This window comes from Drosophila serrata, unplaced genomic scaffold (genome assembly GCF_035046125.1).
Source record: "Drosophila serrata isolate PLE 108 unplaced genomic scaffold, ASM3504612v1 contig_362, whole genome shotgun sequence".
Taxonomy (NCBI): domain Eukaryota; kingdom Metazoa; phylum Arthropoda; class Insecta; order Diptera; family Drosophilidae; genus Drosophila; species Drosophila serrata.
Window position 1 is genome coordinate 1,463,690 of NW_028257260.1, and position 21,110 is coordinate 1,484,799.

The 21,110-nt window shown below is 43.3% G+C and overlaps 2 protein-coding genes across 4 annotated transcripts; one reads left to right on the forward strand and one right to left on the reverse strand.

Annotated features, from left to right (window-relative positions):
- The first annotated feature begins 6,217 nt into the window (after positions 1-6,217).
- On the forward strand, positions 6,218-12,449 carry Kap3 (kinesin associated protein 3). The gene is made up of 9 exons (XM_020946456.2): positions 6,218-7,013; positions 7,423-7,540; positions 8,572-8,737; positions 8,801-9,136; positions 9,199-9,335; positions 9,402-9,590; positions 9,652-11,145; positions 11,206-11,462; positions 11,613-12,449. Exons 1-9 carry the CDS (start codon positions 6,721-6,723, stop codon positions 11,758-11,760), a joined length of 3,138 nt encoding a protein of 1,045 aa, XP_020802115.2. The 5' UTR covers positions 6,218-6,720; the 3' UTR covers positions 11,761-12,449.
- Positions 12,450-12,647: 198 nt separating this feature from the next.
- Positions 12,648-20,890, reverse strand: Gapvd1 (GTPase activating protein and VPS9 domains 1). 3 transcript variants are annotated; one of them, XM_020946454.2, is made up of 6 exons: positions 20,728-20,890; positions 18,814-18,984; positions 18,600-18,746; positions 13,700-18,540; positions 13,426-13,522; positions 12,648-13,365 (listed from the first exon to the last, which is right to left on the reverse strand). In XM_020946454.2, the coding sequence occupies exons 2-6, from the start codon at positions 18,958-18,960 to the stop codon at positions 13,225-13,227; spliced, it is 5,373 nt and encodes a 1,790-aa protein (XP_020802113.2). In that variant the 5' UTR covers positions 18,961-18,984; positions 20,728-20,890; the 3' UTR covers positions 12,648-13,224. The 3 variants fall into 3 exon arrangements, with proteins under 3 accessions (XP_020802113.2, XP_086695233.1, XP_086695232.1); XM_086839107.1 differs by having other exon boundaries at positions 18,814-18,980; positions 20,728-20,852; XM_086839106.1 differs by lacking the exon at positions 20,728-20,890 and adding an exon at positions 19,122-19,483.
- Positions 20,891-21,110: the final 220 nt, after the last annotated feature.

The following is a 21,110-nucleotide window of genomic DNA, read 5'->3' on the forward strand; positions in this document are numbered from 1 at the left end:
AATCGATATGCATTTAAAAATTTGTATAAAATTGAATATAAGGTGTTTATTTTTGTAAGCAAAGCCATCAAGTTCTTTTTCAGTTCTTGACAAATTGCATATGAAAGTTAACATTTTTCTTGGCTTGAAACCCACAATAATGTCAGCACTGCTCTGTATTCCTTTTGTTCTAGCCTTTTTTTGCAGCCTTGGTCCTTGAAGCTGAGAGCAGCATCGAACCCGAGCAGCGAACACGTCGGAGGTAGGAGTTGCATGCTCCAAGTTGCAAGTTGCAAGCGATGGAGTCTGTGAGTCTGCTGGGCCCGCCAATGTCTTGTGCTTGGGGTTGGGGTTGGGGTTGTGTGGAGTTGCCCTGTCCTGCCGTGCCCCCTGCCCGAGGTTGTGGTGTTGGGGGTTAAGGTTGCACCGGGGTTGCCTTGGGTTTGGTCGGTGTCTCACAGGATTGGATTTGGGTTTGGGTTTGAGTTAGCTCCGGGTTAGGTTCGCTAGCTAGCTCTTTGATGATAATGGGGTGGCCAGGGCGGAAAGCTGAAACCAAACGGTAATCTGCCTTGCTCTGCCTCTCCCTCTCAGACTCTCTCTCCCTCCACTGCGGACATGCAGATGAATCAAAGCGGCCGCTGATTATAGCAACAATATGGAAATGCCGCTGCCATTAACCCCCTCCTGATGCCCGAGCGTCCTTATATGTAGGGGCATTGTTTATTTATATTCCATGCATGCATGTGTGTGTGTGAGGAGGTTTTTATAACCTCCATTTGCCAAAGTATAGTAAATTCTTTCAAAGCGTGTACTACATTTATTATTTAAGCCATGCTGCCCGCTTCTCTCCACTCTCGCAGCTCTTCATCTCTGGCTCTTGCTCCTGCTCCTTCTCCTTCTCCTGCCTCCTCTTTGTCCATTGTTTTAGTCTTTTCCTATGTCTGTTTTCCCGTATTAGCCGCTCCATCCGAAAGGCACCCGTTGCCCATTTTCCCTTCCTCTTTCTCTGTGTGTCTCTCTCTCTCTCTCTCAAGCCCCTTTCATCCTTTGCCCTTCGCTCCCTTTCTTCAGCCTCCCCTCTCACCCATGAAAGCTCCAAGTTTATTTGCATATTTTGACTTTTATGCGGCAAAAATATTACAGACTGCGCTGCCAGCAAACAATATCAGAACCCCTTCCTCCCCGAACACCAACCGAAAACGTTAATAAAGCTAGAGAAAAGAGCGCGGAAAAAAAGGAATAAACTAGCATACATAATACAGTGCTTCTTCCAAAGATCGAACATGCTAATTTTTAATGAAAATTAATACCAATATAATAAAAACAATATTGTTAAGCTGCACTATACATTTTTTAAGAAGTTTGCAACGCAAGGAGTCATATAATTTGAATTGAAATTCATTAATTTGGGACTTGGAAAATACTTTTATTTATTTTTATATATATGTATTTGTTTTACAATAATAAAGACTATTAATTAAATCTTAAACTACTATTAATTTAAAGAATTTATTTCGATTTAAGGAGTCTCAACTGTTTAGGCAAAAAGTAAAGTGGAGAGGGAAGTGGAACAGAATGTGGATGCAAAACGAAAAACAAAATATTTGTTTCCTCATTTTTTCGGGAGCGGTGTCCAGGAAAAGTTTGAATTTCGGGGTTCTCGGCTAATGACTCCATTGCAACATGTTGCATGTTGGAAATTGCCAAAAAAAAAATATATATAAAAGAGACGAAAAAAGGCAGAAAAGAAATGCCCGCAAAGAAAGCAGCAAAAGACCGACAGCGGCAATAGCAACAAACATGAAGCAAAGACGAAGTCCATATGCCCTTTAAGTTATGACTAATTGTAAAAAGGAGTAAAAAAGCTGCGGTTTTACAAAAACAAAAGGGTTTTAAGTGTAAAAAAGAGTAATAGGTTCGATGCCAAACTCCACACCAAAGTCATGAATACCCTACTTTGGGAATATAGAAAATAGACAAGGTGGCTTCACAATTTATGCGCCCATGGCGAGCCATTTGCAGTGCTCAACTTTTTTGTACATACAACTCTCTCTCGTTTACTTTAACCCTCCTCCTCCTCCTTCGCCTCCGGCAGCCCCCTGGCCTCCCCTTTCTGGCTTTTTTCCCACCACCCCTATGCCATTTCCATTTCATTCCGCCGCTCTTTGAATTTCCATTTTCATTTTGCGGCTGCCGCAATTGACTTTGTTGTTGCGTGTGGCGGCCATCCAATAAATATAAAGAGGGAGGCAGAGTGAGAGCGAGAAAACGGCCTGGGAGCCAAGGGAGGTCGGGAGGTGACGAGGGAGGGAGCTAGGGGATGGCGCAAAAAGGCCGTTAAGTTGGCCGCAACAACATAACGGTGATCGCGAGAGAGAGAGAGAACTACTCAGCAACGGGTCATCATGTTAGGCAAGTCACTGCAGTGGTTCCCAGACTGATGTGTCTCTCTCTCTTTTTTTTGGTTTAACAAAGTTTCTCCTAATAATTTGAAACTATTCAGGAGTTTGAGAGGATTTACCGATACATTATGCATAATTTCAAGAATAACCCGTTATGCAGATTGAGTTAAAAGGGGGTTGGTTCGTTAAGAAACTGATCTTTGAGAAGAAAAATTGCTTTATTTATAAATTACTCTTAAATAATACCACTTATTTCTTCCAGTGTTAAAAACAAACTACAAACAATCCCGCATTGCACTTGCTTTAGTTTCCAGTTCGAGTTTTGATTTACGCACTGCGTAACGCATTTTTAAAATCACAACCGGGAAAACTTTTCCATAGCTTCTTCTTTGACCATCTTCCAGTGGTCTCTTTACCCTCCTCCTCCTCCTCCTCCCTTTGGTTTCCTCTGTCCACTCTCTTTGCCCAGCAATTCAAAGTCCGGCAGCAGATGGGCGCTTCCGGCGGGAGCATTAATGAGCGGGGAGGGGGAGCAGAGAGTAAAGAGCAGAGAGCCGGGAGCTGGAAGCTGAGAGATGGGAGATGGAAGATGAGAGCGGGTAAAAGGGAGCCGGCTGACATGTAAGTAGAAATGAAAATGAAGCACAATGAGCACATCCGGCCCTGGGAGAGGAATGGGGGAGTAAATAGCGATAAGGGTAAGCCTATATACACCGGAAAACAACTATGGGAGCATAATTATTGATTTTAATTTAATTAAAACTAACTAGAAAGAGGGTTAAGCTTGAGACTCTTGAAGTTTGCAATTTTTAAATATGATAAATAACAAAATTAATAATTTTTATAATATACTTACTACTCTATAAGCTTTATATCTTTATCTATATGATCCTATTTGTTATAAAATTTAAATACTAATACTTAATAACCTAAAAAATGACTACAAAAAAGTTGTTTTAATCTTGTATAAAATTGTTTCAATTCTTTCTCTGTCAGCTATAAAATATAGTGGCCCGATCTGGGTTGTTATTTATATGGAAAGAAGACTAGTTTAACTACATATTCCATTCGAATTTTCATAGAATTAATAATTCTTTTATATTTTTCTTATTATATTTATTAATTATAATTATTACCTTAATTTTTCCAAGTGCTCAGGCAAATCCAGGGAGCAGGGGTTTGACTTTGGTGTCTCAGACAAACAGGCTACATTTGGCCTCAACTCGGAAAATGCCTTTGGTAACAAACCCCCCCATCCCCCTCCCCACGCTACTATTCCTCTAGCAGAAATCGCTGGCCAAGCGAGGGGCCATTAAGAAATTTCAAATTCTTGAAAAATTAGCAGCGAAGCCAAACGGAATGGTGGGGGGGGGGGGGAGGAAGAGAATAAAAAGAAGCCGAACTCTTTGCCTGGGTATAATTAATGGAATTTTTGAACTTTTAGTGCAAAATGCCTGGGAGACAACTGCTTGAACAGCATTTTCATTGATGCCCATTACCCCCCCCCCCATGCTCCACACAAAAATAAATTTGTCGTCGACTCTGGCAGATTGTTGCAACTTGCAGCTCGGACACATGCAGCATCCGTGTATAGACCCCCTCCCCCACCCCCCCGACTCCACGCCCCAAAAAATACCAGTCGTTGTGAATGAAAATAGAGCAATTTGCATTATTCGCATTCGAGCAGATTTCGCCTTAATGAATTGCACACGACTTGCCAAGAAATAAAGATGAGCACAAAGTACGGAATGGTAAATGAGATACGTCTGCATCTGTCTGACTTGGCACTTTGTCTCGTGGCTAGGGGTTGGGGGTTGCATTTTGGGGTGCAAATAAATACACTAGTAAAAATGATTGAACTTTAATTGCAACGATTCAACGATGTCCATTAAATATAAGAGTTCTGTTTCCTTTGAACCGAAAAAGCAAACTAGCAAATCGGTTTTGAACCCTTCTTGAATTTATCTGAACTATAAATATTGTAACAGCTAGATTACTATATCTGTTGATTATTCTAATATTTTAAAGCAATATTTTTGTGAGTGTACATATTTACATATATGTATTTATGTACATAACTACATAGTAATACCCATTTCCCCCCAGAGATCTCCCGATGTCTGATCTGATATTGGGGTGTTGGTTTTTTTCTTTTTTTTGCATGTTTCTGTGTCTGTGGCCCGGAATCCGGTATTCATCTCCATCAAAGTTAATGCGAAATATAATTTGCATTCGGTGGAGCCGTGTGGATCGCCAAGTGAAAAAGCCACCAACAGCTGTGCATTTGATTTGCCATTTTTTTCGGTGTCAAAAAATAAATAAATAAAAGAAAGTAAAATTATAATAGTAAATAGCCGAAATTTGTGATACACTGTAGATAAACTATCTGTTAAGAATAATTCAAGTCGTCTTTTTCGGTTCGGTAAATAAACATCTAGATTGTAGGAGAAGGATAAAGGAAGTCCTTATAACTGTTCTGGATGCTCTTTCCAACTCGATTCTGTATCTCTGTAGGTCTTTATTGTTTGGTTAAATTAGATAAGGGTAGAAAACTGATGTGCTTTTACGACAATTTTATCTGGGACTTAACTTTATCGGTTAGATAGCTATCAGGGACTTTAACTACGAGGGTGGAAAGCTTAGATTATAACCAAGGGAGCATGATTTTAAATTAATTTCAAACCCCTGATCATTTTTACCGATTTTTTAGAACGGGATATTCGAAGCTTACCAAAAATAACATGTACGCGTTTCTAAGGGTATCTGCCAAAAATAATAAAAAGGAGAACAAATGAACAAACGAGCAATAACTCATGTCAGCATGTTCATTAAATGTGCTACGTTTGTCCATTGACTGTCGAGGCCTACTGCTGCCGTTTACAGTCTTTTTTCACCCAATGTCAGATGCACTTGCCTCCCAAGGGGGCGGGGCTGGATGGGTGGTGTGGTGTCCTGGTAAGGGTAATATGTAGGCCGTCGTATATTATTGTCTATGTGCGCATATGGTCAGCTCATTGTGCAGTCAGTTGTATTGCCATTATCATCTGCAACAGCCATCAGCGAGCGTGCTCATCGTGCGGCGATTAATGCAACCCCATTCATCCTTCGTCCTGCGTCCTTTATCCAGTTACAGCTACGTGTTACATCTATCACAACAGCCACGTTCCCCGAGGGTGGGGGGTGGAAAATCGCTGAAAATGTGAAAAACTGCCTTTGCTGACATTTGTCCCAACTGCACATGTGGCTGGTCCCTCGGGTGCCCAATGATATTAATGCCGCCTCCGAACAACACGAAAAAAAAAATATATAACAATAATGGGAAAGTCTGGGATTGATTTAAGCCAGCTGCGGCAGGCAGTGACTGCATCAAAAACACATATCCAACACTCCACATAATTCCCGTGCAGCAATTTGCACTTCGGCCGGATTATGTTTCGGTTGAGAGATAATGAGTCTACATATGTAAATATTGATGTGCTATGCCACAGGGAGAGCAATGATATGAGCATCCATGCTTAAAGCAAATATGTACCAAGTCTTTGTGTAGATAAAAAGGGGCAAAGAAGATTTAGTAGGTCAGAACGATGCCTAATTTACTCTACAAACATAATAAAGTGGAACTAGTTAGCTAAAACTAAATAAATGGTTTATTATTTATACATAATATCATACATGCATTAGAATGAGAGTTCCCTTTTCGTTTTCAAATTTGAAATTCTGTTGGTTTAACAAACCAAGTCTGGCAACTGCACTTAAACGCAACAAGCGGTCTGGCAGCCTTAAAAAAGCCTTTAGTCAGCGAAGCTTAGCACCAATTTATACAAAACTCCTTTGATGGTGACGGCACAGAAACATCGATGGTCAAAAAAACATTAATGACATAGAAAATTCAAAAGATCGGACATTGCACATTGAACAAAAATATTTTCTGTTAATAAGAGCAGGTCTGTTAATGAATTTTACTACTTACAAAGACGAGTAAGTTCTAAAATGTTAAATAACAGCTTCGGTATTCAGAGTGAACAAGACAGGAATATTAAAATTATCAACAGTACAGAATTCTGTTAAAGAGAACAGGTCTGTTAATGATTTTTTACATTCTTCATGGAAATTCTACTTTCTACATGAGATTTCGACCCCAAAAGTGAAAATTCGACTTCAAAAGTGAGAATTCGACGCCATTTATCTGTAAACGTGTAAAATTGTCTTACAGTCGCGTATGATGTAAAATGCTAAACAACAGCTGCTGAATTTCAGAGTGACCAAAAAACGAAAAACCAAAAAATCCAAAAAAACAATCGCAAATTTTTTTTCAACAACCAACTCGTCGTGTCGCATGCAATTTGTTTTGTTAATTTTTCAAATAATCTCGGGCTTGGTGCTGCTGCCAATTGTGATCCACTACGTCTATTACATAATAAATGCGATTGCCGGCGACTTGTGGGAGCAAAAGAGGGCCCAACAAAGGCAATTGCTGCTGCAGAAAAGTGTCGTTAGTGCGGGTGCCGCCGTTACCGTTATAAGCCCACCGTCGTCCACCTCGCAAGTACCAACATCAGCAACAGCAACAACAACAAAGGCAGATTCTTCAACAATGCAAACAAATGATGACGCCAAGTTTATTAAAAAGTGCGTATGTATACAGTGCCCAGTGATTATGTGTGTGGGTGTATGTACAAGTGGCAGAACAAAAGAAATAGCAAAAAAAAAAGAAACCAGAAAGATACACTAAAACCCACTCACCTTGCCCTGTCTCCCTCTCTCGCTCGCACTCCCGTGTTGTTGTTATTGATTTTCCACTTGCCGCAACCTTTTGTTACCCCGTCTGTGTGTTTTTTGTTTATGTGTGTGTGTGTGTGTGCGAGAAGAACACCAAAAATAACAACTTGCACCGAGAGAAGAGAGAAGAGAGAGAGAGAGACGAGGAGGACATTATTACCTCATTACGCATTGACCCGCATAATTTATGATTGATCCAACAACAATTTCTCTCCAAACAAAAACATGTAAAAACGGATAAATAACAACAACAAAACAGGAGGTGGAAAGGTGGATCCATTGAGCCCCATCCCACGGACAAGGCGCTGATTGTCAACTACCAATTGGAGGCAACAGTCTTTGGGGAGCCCAACAATCCCATGATCGAGGAGAAGAAGGTACGTAAATAGTTGCAATCATGTAAATTTGATTAAGTTATACACTGAGAGAAAATAGATTGGTGCCTATATGGTGGGGGTAATACTTTAAACAAGAAATGAAGCAAACTTAGGGAAGCAGATGTTTTTATACCCTTGCAGTTGAGAAAATCGAATTGGAAATGAATCAGAATTGGTCATAGAATTTACCTTTAAAAAGTTGTATTGCATTTAAACTTAAAAAAATTACACTTCTTTTGAATTTATGACTATTTTAATGATATATACAAAATAGAGATCCATTTTTCTAACATACTTGACTAGATCGATTGTTGTTATTGTTGCTAATCAAGTATATTTAAAGTTTATAGGGTCAAAAATAATGAAAGAACCTTATTATCTATTAAATTACACTTAATAAAATTTAAAAGTAATATAAACCTATGAAATTTCAATACAGAAACACCTATATTTAGGTTATTTTCTCTGTGTAGGGTTAAGGGTTGAGGTGGGGGCAAAGTATGACATTGAGCGGGGGCCAATCGATAACGTAAACGGGGTCGATGACGGGTCGGCGCTCAAGTATCGAGTGGTGGAGCAAGTAGCTGGTAAATGAGTAATCGGACAAACGAATAACTATACCCAAAAAAGGTTGGCGGGTCGGGTAAATAACCTCAATTCACGTTTTCTTGCCTATTTCGGTTGCCTTTCGTTAATTGTTCATGACCAAAAATAAATAAATAGTAACTCAAGACGTTTATCTATTTACCTGAAATCTTGTCAAGCGTTAAATTATTATAGAAGATTGCAGAATTTGATATCAGCAAACTATTTCCTGATTTAAAAAAATGATCTTGATAAAATAATAAAAATAATTATGATGCAGTCAAGCACTTTGCAAATATGGGGGAAATAGTTATGTTCATTAATTAAAACCTTTATAGATGAGACAGTATTCATATTATTTTGTAGGTATATTAAAGCAAATAAACTGCCTGCCTTAAATATTTATCAATTAATATAATTACAAATACCTATTTTTCTTCTATTAGCACTGTCAGAAAATTATTCGACTTCGATCGCTGAATGCCAAAACGGATCCAGCGGCTCTGGCACGCGAGGTGGTGGAGAAATGCGATCTCATTCACAAGTCCCAGCTTAATGACGTCGAACAGATTATCTTTTACCTAAAGAATCGCAAGGATAATGCCAGTAATGGTAAATATATACCAGTAATCTCTATGTTGGAAAGCTAACTAATTATATAATTTTCTTTTACAGATATTCCGGATAACAACACGCACAGCCGGAGATCGGCAGCGTTGCACAATTCACATACACGATCCTCGGCCAGATCGCACAGCAGCGTGGCGGCCATGACGAGCAGCACCGGTGGTAGCAGCGGCACAGGCGGTGGATCAGTGGCCGTGGCCACAAATGGTGGTGGCTCCAGTGCACTGAGCACTGCTGCACAGCCCACAGCAGATGTGTCCATCAACAATATCGATGAGTATGTGGAGCTATTGTACGAGGAGCTGGGCGAACGCATTCGAGGATCAGCCATGATCCTACAAATGGCACGCAATCCGGATAATCTTGAGGAACTGGAAAAGAATGGTTCGATTTTGTTATTGATTAAATATCGAATTGAAGAACTTACGAATGTATTGTACTTTTAGAGGCCTGCCTTAGCGCCTTGTCGCGTGTCTTGCGCGAAGACTGGCGCAAATCTCTGGATCTCTCCACCAACATCATCTACATCTTCTTCTGCTTCTCCACCTACACCAAGTTCCATCCACTGATTGTGCAATACAAGGTCAGGAGAGAGGCTTATCATCTGATTTATATATATTTTATATCATTTTATATTGTTCTATCTCAGATTGGATCTCTTTGCATGGATGTAATTGACTATGAGCTTCGTCGCTATGAGACCATGCGGAATGAGTTGGATGTGCGCAAGCAACCGAATGGCTGTTCCACTCCTCACTCGGCAAAGGCCAGCAAGGAGAAGTTGAATCGCAGCACTGATGATTTCCTCGACATTATGAATGAGGAGAAGCCCAAGGAGGTAGCTTAACCAAACTCTTTCTAATAATTAAACTTTAATAGTAAGTTTATTTCATTGCCAGATGGAACCACCACGTCGTCGCATTCCAGAACTGAAGCAGCGTCCCAAATCGGGCAACTGGAGCAGTTTCCATGGCTCTATGTCGTCGTCGCTGATCAAGAGCCAGATCCTAAATAGCAGTTACCATGAGGCTTTGTGTGCCGGCGCTGTCGATTCGCCCGTCGCAGCTCCCGCCGCTGTTCCCGCTGAATTCAAGGCAGCAGCCCAGAGCCAGAGCAACGAATCACTGGACAGGAACGATCCCAAGGTGAAAAAGGAGGAGATTGATCGGCTGAACAAGCAGCTAAAGATCTTTGCCAAGAAGCAAGAGCAACTGCTGCGTGTGGCCTTCTACCTGCTGCTGAACATGGCCGAGAATGTGAAGCTGGAGGAGAAGATGCGTCGAAAGCATATTGTAAAGATGCTGGTTAAGGCGCTGGATCGCCAGAATATTGACCTGCTGATGCTAGTGAGCACTTTCCTCAAAAAGCTATCGATTGTTGGGGATAACAAGGACGAGATGGGCGCCTTAAATATTGTGGCCAAGTTGCCACGATTGTTCCAGAGCACGCATACGGATCTGGTGCAGGTCACCCTGAAGCTGGTCTTCAATCTCTCCTTTGACGGTGGATTGCGTCGCAAAATGATAGCTGCCGGCTATCTGCCCATGCTGGTGATGTTCATCAACGATGAGAAGCATCATGGCATCGCCGTCAAGATACTCTACCACATGAGCCTGGACGACAAGGTGAAGGGCATGTTCACGCAAACGGAATGCGTTCAAATGGCCACCGATGCCATCATACTAAACCTTAATGTCAAAGTCGATCTAGATCTCATTGCCCTGTGCATTAATCTGTCGCTGAACCGAAGGAATGCCCAGATTATGGTTGAGGGACAGCGTCTGCATAGCCTAATGGATCGTGCTTTCAAGTACCAGGATGCTTTGTTGATGAAGTTGCTAAGGAATCTCTCGCAGCACGAGTCCCTGCAGCCACAGTTCATCGACTATGTGGGCGATCTGGCTCGCATTCTGACCATTTGCGATGATGAGGCTTTTATTGTGGAATGTCTTGGCATATTGGGGAATTTGGCCCTCACCGATTTGGATTACTCGCAAATCCTACAGAACTTCCAGCTAATACCCTGGATACGACAGCTCTTGGTGCCGTGCTCTCGACTGGATGATCTCGTCCTGGATACCATTGTCTATCTGGGAACCTGTGCCTGCGATGAACTATGCGCTCTGCTCTTCTGCCGAGCCAAGGTGGTCATCTCACTGATTGAACTGCTGAAAGCCAAGCAGGAGGACGACGAGATTGTGCTGCAAATAATCTTTGTGTTCCAGCAGATACTGCGGCATGAGAGCACCAGGGAGTACATGATCAAGGAGACCGAGTCGCCGGCGTATCTCATTGATCTTATGCATGATAAGAACGAGGAGATTCGCAAGGTGTGTGACTATTGCCTGGATATAATTGCCATCAGCGACAGTGAGTGGGCCAAGCGGATCAAGGTGGGTTTTGTAGTCAGTTATCAGAGTAAGATCGATATTAATATTGACTATTATTTGCAGCTGGAAAAGTTCCGCAATCACAATTCGCAATGGCTGTGCATGGTGGAGTCGCAGCAGGATCAGGATAATGAGCAGGACTATGCCGATCAGGAGGATGAATGCGATAACGATCTGGACACGTACCTACGATCCGAGTATTTGGACAATTGCAACGATCTATATAATAATGACAATGCCGACAATGACAGCAATAGCAACAATAGTAACAATAATCCGGCCAGCCCGGCCATGTCCACCTATAGCAGGCCACTCAGCACGTGAGTTTTTCATATATTAGAGATATATATCGAGATATTTGATGAGATATATAACTGTGACCGAAAATCTTACAGTTGAATATATCAAATATATCGAATTTATCATTGAATTATTGATATCCTAACAATATGTATCTCATTTTCCACCAGTTATCGTCGCAGTCAGGATCTCGATGATCTGTACAACATGACCTCCAGCTCCAAGTCACAGGGTTCGTCCAGCGATAACAACTTTATGTTCAAATCGAACAAATCCCTGGACGCCGACGGGCTGCATGAGGAGCTGTTAATGGCTTAGAGCAGCTAACACAAAACCCTAAACGAAAACCGAAATCGAAATCGATCAAATTTTTAATTAAGACGCTTCTGCAGATGTTCGTTCCCATTGTACATGTTTAGTCACAGGCCTTCGAGTTGGACAAAGAAGGCTCAGCCCAGACTTCAGACTCAGCTATTTAAATTATACATGCGATTTATAGGATATATATTTATATATACTATATATATTCACGCTTTGTTAGTTACTAAAGTTAAATGGTTTTTAGCAACGCGGCCCCCCCACTTTGTACTCAAGACATTCAAATCGATTGACGAGTTTACGAAGTCTTAACTTTAATCTTCGGTTACGCTTTACTCATTTACCTTATATATACTGTTTATTTGTTATTTATTAATATATAATTTGTAATTTATTGAGGCCTAGTAATGCGTTTAGCTTCACTTTAAGTCATCACCCGCAATGCAATGCAACTATTGTGCAATATTATCTCTCACTGAAAAGTATTACGTAAAACGTTTTTTTTTAGTTGTACATACTACTTGGTTGTCTAATTTTCTTTTAATTGATCGCTTTGCTTAATTTTTAATATTTATAATTGCTTATACACCTAACCAAAACGAACGAAAAAAGTCAAACTGTAATATTATTAATGGACGGCAAGAAGGGAAAGCCCTGACGAAAAATATATACAAAGCTGTACTGTAAAAGTTTGTTTTGAAAGTTGGTTTTATTTAAGTGTGTATTGCATTATTCATTTGGTGAGTAAGGAAAACCCAAACATTGATTATACAGATATCCGGATAAATATATTACTTTTGAAAGGTTTCTTTTACTCCATTTTCAATCAAAGTCAACCATTTCTGATAAATATACCATATTAAAACTTGAAAATTCAAAAACTTGTATTTGATATATTAATTTTGTTTATTTTGTGTTACACAATAAGGAATATTAAGTTGCAGTTCGTGTATCCGAAACATACTTATTATGACAGAGGCTAGACCGATGATAAACATGCATGTAAATATATATAAATAGAAGAATATGCTCTCTAGTTATTGTTGGTAATATACACATAAGAATACACAATTACGTTCACTATATGTCATCATGATGGGTTTATGGTAGCCATCAGGCGAGGCCTTTTAGCATACAGCATATGAACATGGAAAAATGTTCTCCTAAAACTACATATAACTCTCTTCAGCATTCTTGGCATTTGTTGTTTGTCCCTTTTTTCGATTTAACACGATTTAATTGCTATTAATAGCTTTGATCAATTGGATTCTATGTCTCATCAGCTTAGCTTAAGGGTTTTCACAAGGTTTTTTTTTGTTTGTACAAGAAAAGAAAATATCAGACAAAGATTTTTTAGGGGAGGGAAAAGGAGTGTAAACAATTCTACAAAATACATAAATACATCCACCTAATGACTACAAAACAAATATCGTTGGAGGATTAATCGTTGACAAATCACCATTGTTAATCAAGATAGTCCATTGTCTTGATAAACTTCACCACAGATCCAAAGAGTGTCCAGTAGAACTCATCCTCACCCACAAGCTTCTTGCTGAGGAAACAGCTAATGTACTCCACCGTGGACAATAGATAGGGGGGATTGGCCTGGATAATAGAGTATTAAATATTAGCTTTTGATGATACGGGTTTTCTGGGAACACTCACCATTATTACAACATAGATAAGCACGGGCAGAAGATCATCAGCAGCGGGCACACGACCACTGGACATGCGCAGCAGGCTCATAATGCTCGAAATGCAGCTGGCAAAGGAAGATAATTCACCATTAGAGGATATATGTACATAGCTAGACCTAGAGCTCCAATTTGTTGCTAGCAAAGACTTTATAAAAGGCTCAAAACAGCACGAGAAGATGGTATAGCGTTACTCATCTTATTGTAAAGTCTTTGATGCAAAGGTGCAATTCTTTTCTACTCACTTGATGATGCATTGCAGCTTCTCACGCGGCGTCTTGTAGGCAGCCATGTGGCTAAGCTGCTGTTGGGCAAATGTCCACGGTGCCTCACCCAAATACTCCTGGGCAATGCACAGCGATGGATGAGCCGGATGTACGAATCTCTGCAGCTTGCCAATGTGAGCCGAAAGCACCTCATCACGCGACACATCCGCATCCTCGTTGGGGAACATGACCTGCTCGTACATTTGCTCGAGTAGCATTCGTTCTATGGCCACACGTGCCGCATCCAGCTGCCAGTCGTCCTGGAGATCTGCACTAGTGCGCAGTTCCTGCAGCAGGGAGTCCACAAATTCCTCGGTTAACTCAACCCGCTCATCGCTGGCTCGTAGTTGGGCGAATTCCGCTTGGAACTCCTCCAGCTTCGTCTGCTGCCGGGCCCAGGCCAGATACATGCGCACCAGTGCCTGGAGCAAACAACGTTGACAGCTGCGTGCCTCTCCGCTTAGACGAGCCTCTAGCTGTTCCAGTTGCTCTGTCCGGAGCAGGAGTTGTTGTCGATGCCGCATCAGGTACTGCAGGTAGCTCTGTCGCCGCTCCAGATCACGCTGCAACTCCGACAGCAGCTGACCATGCTGCGGCCGCTCCAGTTGTGCCAAGCAGCGCAATGCCTCGGCCACATGCGATATTTGCGGCAGCCGCTGCATGCTGATGCATTGCGCCAACTGGATTTGCAGATAGATCTGCAATGGGGTAGCCATCGTTGTTGTGGTCGTGGTAGAGCTGGAAGTTTGCCGGAAGTCACCGCTATGCAGATCTGTCCGGGATAATACCGTTCGAAGCTTCTGCTTCACACTGCCGAAGGCCACGCCGGGTAGATGTATGCCACCATTCATGTGCTTGTGCAGATCGCTAGATGATTCGGCTGCTGCGCTTCCTCCTAGACGCACGCCATGTCCATTATTATTGCCCATGGAATCGGAGTTGGTGGCCTCACTGGAGCTGCTCACCTTGCGACGGTATTTGGCCAGGATGTCCTCGCTTGTATCACAGTAGTGGTTGCCAAAGTGGTGGTTCACGCATCCGGCATTGGGATCAAAGCTAACGCTTCGATGATCCGCTTGGGCAGTGGCAGCAGACGAAGATGGGGATGTGGAGGCGACCGGGTTGCTGGAGTGGCTTTGATTCTTGGCACTGGCGCTGGTTCCACGACGATTCTTGAAGATGCCCTGCTTGAGTTTGTTGAAAATGCCAGCACTGTGTGGATGATGCTCTCTATCCCGATCTCGCTCACGATCCCTCTCTCTCTCCCTCTCCCGGTCACGTTCCCGCTCCCTGTCTCGGTCCCTTTCCCGATCTCTTTCCCTGTCCCGATGATAGGGCTGCTTCTCCTTATCCGCACTGGCATCGAAGCTAATGCTCTTTGGTATGGCTCCGGTGGCCTTGTTCGGTGGCTTCAAGCCAGCGGCTCCAACTCCAACTCCAGCTGCTGCATCTTCCGCCTCAGCGGATCGTAGGACAACATCTGCTACGGAGCCTCCAGCTCTCTCCTCTAGCTGCAATTGCTGCGTTTGCACACAGAGGAGCATCTCCTGTTTGTCATCATCGGTTTTGGGCAACATGGAATTAAGCATGATCTCATGGTTCTCATAGTTTAAGCTCTGGTGACGCCGCATACTCCCCGCCAGGATGCCATTCCTTCTGCCATCAATAATGGCCGAACGCTGCTCGATGGAAATGCGACGATGTTCGACATTGGGCGAGGCTCCACCTCCGCCTCCTGCCTGTTCATCCTGATTGAACATATCCAAGAGCTGCTGCACCAGTCCCGGCGGCTGCTCCAGTTCTCTATTCCTCTCCAGCTCTTCTTTATCCTCACTGCAATCACTGAAATCGATAAGATCCCGATGCTTCTCTTTCTCCTTCTCCTGCTGGTGTTTTTTCTTCTTCAGAGCCGACCTCTCTCGCTCTCTCTCCCTTTCCCGATAGTGATGATGATGCTCTCGATGGTGATGCTCTCGTTCTCTATCCCGATGATGATGATGATGATGCTTGCCCATTGGCGGCGGCGGTGGTTCCTCCAGATTCAGGCTCTGATTGCTGATACTACTCTCCGCCGATGTCTGGCGACGCATGCATGATGTGCCCATCAAGGGTGTGGTCTTGCGGCCACTGGAATCCGCTCCACTGCACTTGTACTGCTGCTGGAAGCTACTCTCGCCACCCATCACATGGTAACTGGTACGCACCGAACTCCTGGCCAGGGATGAGGCGCCCATGTAGAGATTGGCATCGTCGTATGAGTTCACGGCATCAAAGAAGGCCGAATCCTCTTGACTCCGTTCGCTGCCATTTCCCCGATCTGGATCCGGATCGTGGGGCTCTCCATCGCCACTGCTGCCGGGTGTCTGCTCATCCTCATCCTCATCCTCGTCATCCAAGAGCACGGCAGCCTGCGGTGCTGTTGTATCCGATTTGGCCGTTATGGAAACATTGTCATCGGTATCTATTTCGGCCAACTTCTCCGAATCACTGGCCAAGACATCGGTGCTCCAATTGCTCTCCGAACGCTGATCGGAGGCATCCAATTGGGGGCCACCGGCGCCACCACCGACGACGACTACACCACCGACTCCCACTCCGGCTCCCGCTCTGGCCAGAGCTTCAACCACAAAGTTATTATCACCTGGCAGCACAACAGCGGATGGTATCAGTGGTGTGGAAAAGTTCCTGTTGTTGTCCCTATCACCAGCGCCACCACGCTCACTCCCAGTGGCATCCAGTGTGTTCTCCGAATCCGAGGCTAGGACATCCGTGGACCAAGTATCCGAAATGATGCTCACATTCTCATCACCTTCGAACTTTTTCAGTTCAAACTTGCAGAACTTATCATCGATATCGGATCGGGCCTTGGAGAGTAGCATCTTTTGCATTTGAGGATTATTGGCTGCCGCTCTTGAGTGGACGCCATGGTGATGATGATGATGGGCCAAATGATCACCGCCAGTGCCATCGCCGCCATCCGTTACCTGGGAGGAGGGTGTATCTCGGCCACTGATATTTGGTGTTCCACGGCCAGAAACGTTTGCCGAGACCATATCGGATAGATTATCTTCATTCTCATGGACATCTCGCTCCTGTTGCTCCTCCAGGTCCAGGGAACTGGCCACCGAATGGGCCGCCTCGCTGATTGCCTCTAGATTATCCGAATTTCCTATGGATGCATCATCCTGAGGCCTTCTCATTGCCTCCAGACTGCTAACATCATCGTTGTTCGATGACGGCGCCAGGGGAGCCGTGTGTGTGACCACTGCTGGCAGGAGATTGCTACCATCCTGCCCAATGCAGTTCATCTTTAAGACTTCTTCTTCGGTGAGGGGTTTTAGCTTGGATTTGGCACCGGCATTATAGAGACTGAAGAGCAGCACAGGATCGGAGCCCGATGATCTCGTCTCATCGAGGGCAAGGGGCGGTTCATTAGCTGCTGGAATCGGTATGGTGGCACCGCAGGAACTCAGGCTGGTATTGCTGCCACTGTGCGATGAGTTGCTATGCTCGAGATCGGCGCCACCGCTGCCTCCTCCACCTCCTCCTCCATTCGCTGTCGCTGTGGCACTGGCGGTGACGGCTTGGCCGTTGGTTAGAGGCGGTTCCACTTGCACGGTATTATGATTACTGCTAAAGCTCATGCCCTTGGCCAGCTTCTTTTTGGTGGCTTTGCCCAGCCTCATCAGGTTGTTGCTGCTGCTGCTGCCTTTCTTACTTTTATCGGGACTGTCGCGGGACATCTCCGGGACAACTTCCGGTTGCTGTTGCTGCGGTTGCTTGGGTATCCTGCTGAGAATCCTATGTAGTCGCTGCCTCTCCTCTGCAGATATATCGTATTCCTCGCGGGAAATCAATAGCCGAAAGAACTCCACAAACTGTCCCAGTTCCCTTTGATTAATGGCCAGCTGGGAGCGCTCAAAGTCACTTTGCTGCGGTAATATGGCCACCACATCCTCACCGGTTTGTCCCAGCATCAGAAGATCCATCAGCTGCACCAGTTCGCTGTCCTCGTCGTTTAATGCCAGGCGTTGAAGCAAGCGAACTATCTGGTTGAGATTATGCCGCATCCTTTCGCTTACATTCACATCGATGATGCCCAGGAGATCGGCACTGGCAATCGCTGGAGAAATAAAGTGTGTAAACACCAGATCTGTGAGCAGATGGCGGATATCCTGTTCCTCGTGGGTTAACGATTGCCTCAATTGCTGACTCAACGTTTGGAGGAGCCATCTCAAAGAGCTGGGAAAGAGGGCCCAACTTTGCTGTAGACTCTTTACAAATACCTGGACATGTGAGTGGAGTTTGCCTAGAGTTTCCGCATGAAATCGAGCAACATTACGCTGGTACTCCTCCTTGTTCTCATCACCTTCCGGGCCAAAACGTTTCTCACGTTCGCGCGGCGTAAATGTCTGCATCAACTTGTGGGGATCCAGATCTAGCCAGATTTCATGCTCACTTAGAACGCTCATTAGCGGCGCATGGAGAGCGGCTGTTAGGAATATCCTGGCCGAAAAGAGACTCTCCACTAGTCGCTGATACAGGCGGGCAAAGGAGCTGCTATTCGTTCTCAGCAATCTTCGAGGCTGCTCGCTATTCAGCAGCTGCACTTCAATCAGTTCCCGCAGCAGTTTAAGAAGCAACACCACATCCTTGGTGTTGATCGCATTGCCATACAAGCCCGTGGCAATTGTGTTGATAATTTGGCCAAGAGCACTAGCGGATAACAGGGACAGCCGGTCCGCAGTGGCCAGGGAAAGGGCCAGCAAATATGGTGTGTTGTACAGGTAATTAAACAAATCCTCATAGGCCAAGGCGTGCTGAAATACATTAAAAGTTAATTAAAGTTGATTTAGAATATGTTTGTTTGAACACTCACTTCATACGGCAGCAGCTGCTTGGCATCCACAAACTGGGCACTGTCGTAAGCACTTGCTCTTCTGCAGGATAGCAAAGGATCCTGATCCGTGCGAGCTAGCAGCATTTCGTTAAGGATCTGTCGCTGCTGAGCACAAACAAAGGCCAACTGTTGGGTAATGAATAAAATATTCAATATAAGCAACTAATTAGCGAATAAATTATGAACTATTTACCTTGGTAATGGTCCCCGCATTCGTCTCCAAGGCCGAGGTCAGCTGAGCAAAGGTAGCCTGTTCCTGCTGTATAAAGAGCTGCTCCTGGCGTAGGGTGCGTGCAAGATCCATGATCTCCAGCAGATTACCAGCCGCTGGGGGCTCCATGGTGAAGCCGCTTAACCTGCCTGGCTGGAAATTTAAAAGAGAAATAATTAGGTTATAAAATATATTGCATTTGTTAGTATTATATACATATTTTAATTATTAACTAAGCGAAACTAAGACTAAGAGAGAGAGACAGAGAACGTTTGACGTGGAAGCCTTACATGCACATGCACGCAGATATGCATTTAACCAGGAAGGCGGGCTTTCCTTGTTAGATATTGTCTTTCCAACGTTGCAAATGTATGTAATATGGTACATACATTATAAGCACTAAACAATGGGGTGTTTTGTTTGTAATCTCGGTTTTAGTTTTCGGTTTTGCCTTGTTTTTGTTTTTTAGGCCTTGGTCAAGGGCAGACAATGCCCTACCACTAACTCATACAGGCATGCGCTATCTCTCTCTCTCTCTCTCTCTCTTTCACTCATGTGGTACTGCAACACATGGAGCCTCAATCAGGTGGCAGCCGAAAGAAAGAGAGATGGCAAGAGAGAGAGAGATGCCCCGCAATGAGACAGCAACAAATATTTGCGCCTCAATTAACGGCTGTTTGTATGCAGCTAAAGTGGGGGTCAGAATAATAGTACCCCTAATATTAAATTACATAGAAAACATATAATTAAATTAAAAAAAAATATATATATATAATGAAATAAAATTCGGAGGTTGCAAACTATAATATTAATAAAATAATATACAAATTGTATTCAAATTTTAAGTAATTAATAAAGTACTAATATATATTTTTTTATAATAATAAAGTGGAGAGCCTAGATCCCATATTTAAAATATAAACATATTAATTGCACCTGTGCTATTTTTTAGGCCCTTGCTGTAGGGTTTAAGAAAAGTGACGGGGGAGCAACAGAGACATACATACATACATACATATGTATGTACAAATGTTCGCATATGAGCCATTGTATTTGCTTTCAATTTTTATCTTATCGATAAGTGTGTGAAAGTCTTAGGAGGCGTTTTTAGATAAACAATAGGCCATAACTCGGTATATGCAGTACTAAAATTTAAATTTACAACTGGGGGCTGACTGCCGTTCTATAAGTGTAATGAACGGGGGAAAAGCAAAAAGCTGCGGAATGTGCAGAAAACAAAACAAAACTGAGTTGTTGCGCTCATTAAACACATCCGAGACAGAGAGAGAGAGAGAGAGAGAGAGAGAGGGGGGGCCGAAGATGTAGGAGAGGGGCTTAAATGGGGGGTGGACATTGCTCGTCTCGCTTGCTCTCATTTGATCTCCATACATATATATGTGTGTGCATTAATAGCTTGGGTTATTTGGTTATTTGCCGTGCCAAGCACTGAAAATAATACAGCAAATGAGTGGAGAATTGCACCAAACAAAAACAAAAACACAACAGCAAATAAATGAGAAGTAAAAACCAAAGCGTAGGTCCGTTATGTGGGCGATATTTGAACGTGTGTAAGTTTGTGTGAGGGAGCTGGCAATAGGCGAAGGCCAAATAGAGCTTGTTGTTGTTATTATTACGAATGCTACTCCACATCTTCCACTTCTTCTTCTTCGTCGTCACCTGCCTCACACTTCACAAGCACTTCTTCATTCACCACCTTCCTCTTACTGTTTTCTTGTTGTTTTCTTATGAATGAAAGTCTCGCATTTCGTTTAATTTGCTGGCAGTGGCACCCGCAGCCACACACACACGTTTCACACACACACACCTATAGCTAGACAGCAATGTTTTCAGGTTTCCAGTTTCGTATAAGGAGTTATTTGTTCAACTTTTACTTACGGCAACAATAAAAAATACGCGTCTTTGTTTTTGTTACGGGAGAAGGGGAGGAGGAGGATAAAAAAGGAACAACAAATACGTGCTGGTCGCGAGTCGCGTACTTAATTAGTATATTTGTGCCGGCGTTGCCATATGTTCGGCACTCAAAATTACCGCATAATGCACTTTGGTACTAACATTTCTTTAGTATTTTTAACCTCGGTATATTTTTGCGTTGCATGCTGGTCACGCTGTATGAATTGAATTGTTTTGAACTTCAATAAATTGAAAAATGGTTTAATTTCACGCAGAAAATGGTCTTTGTTTACTGTTTTAGTCGATATAACATAGTAATTCAAAACAGCATAACATAACATAGGGAGTACCCTTCATACGTTTTTTTT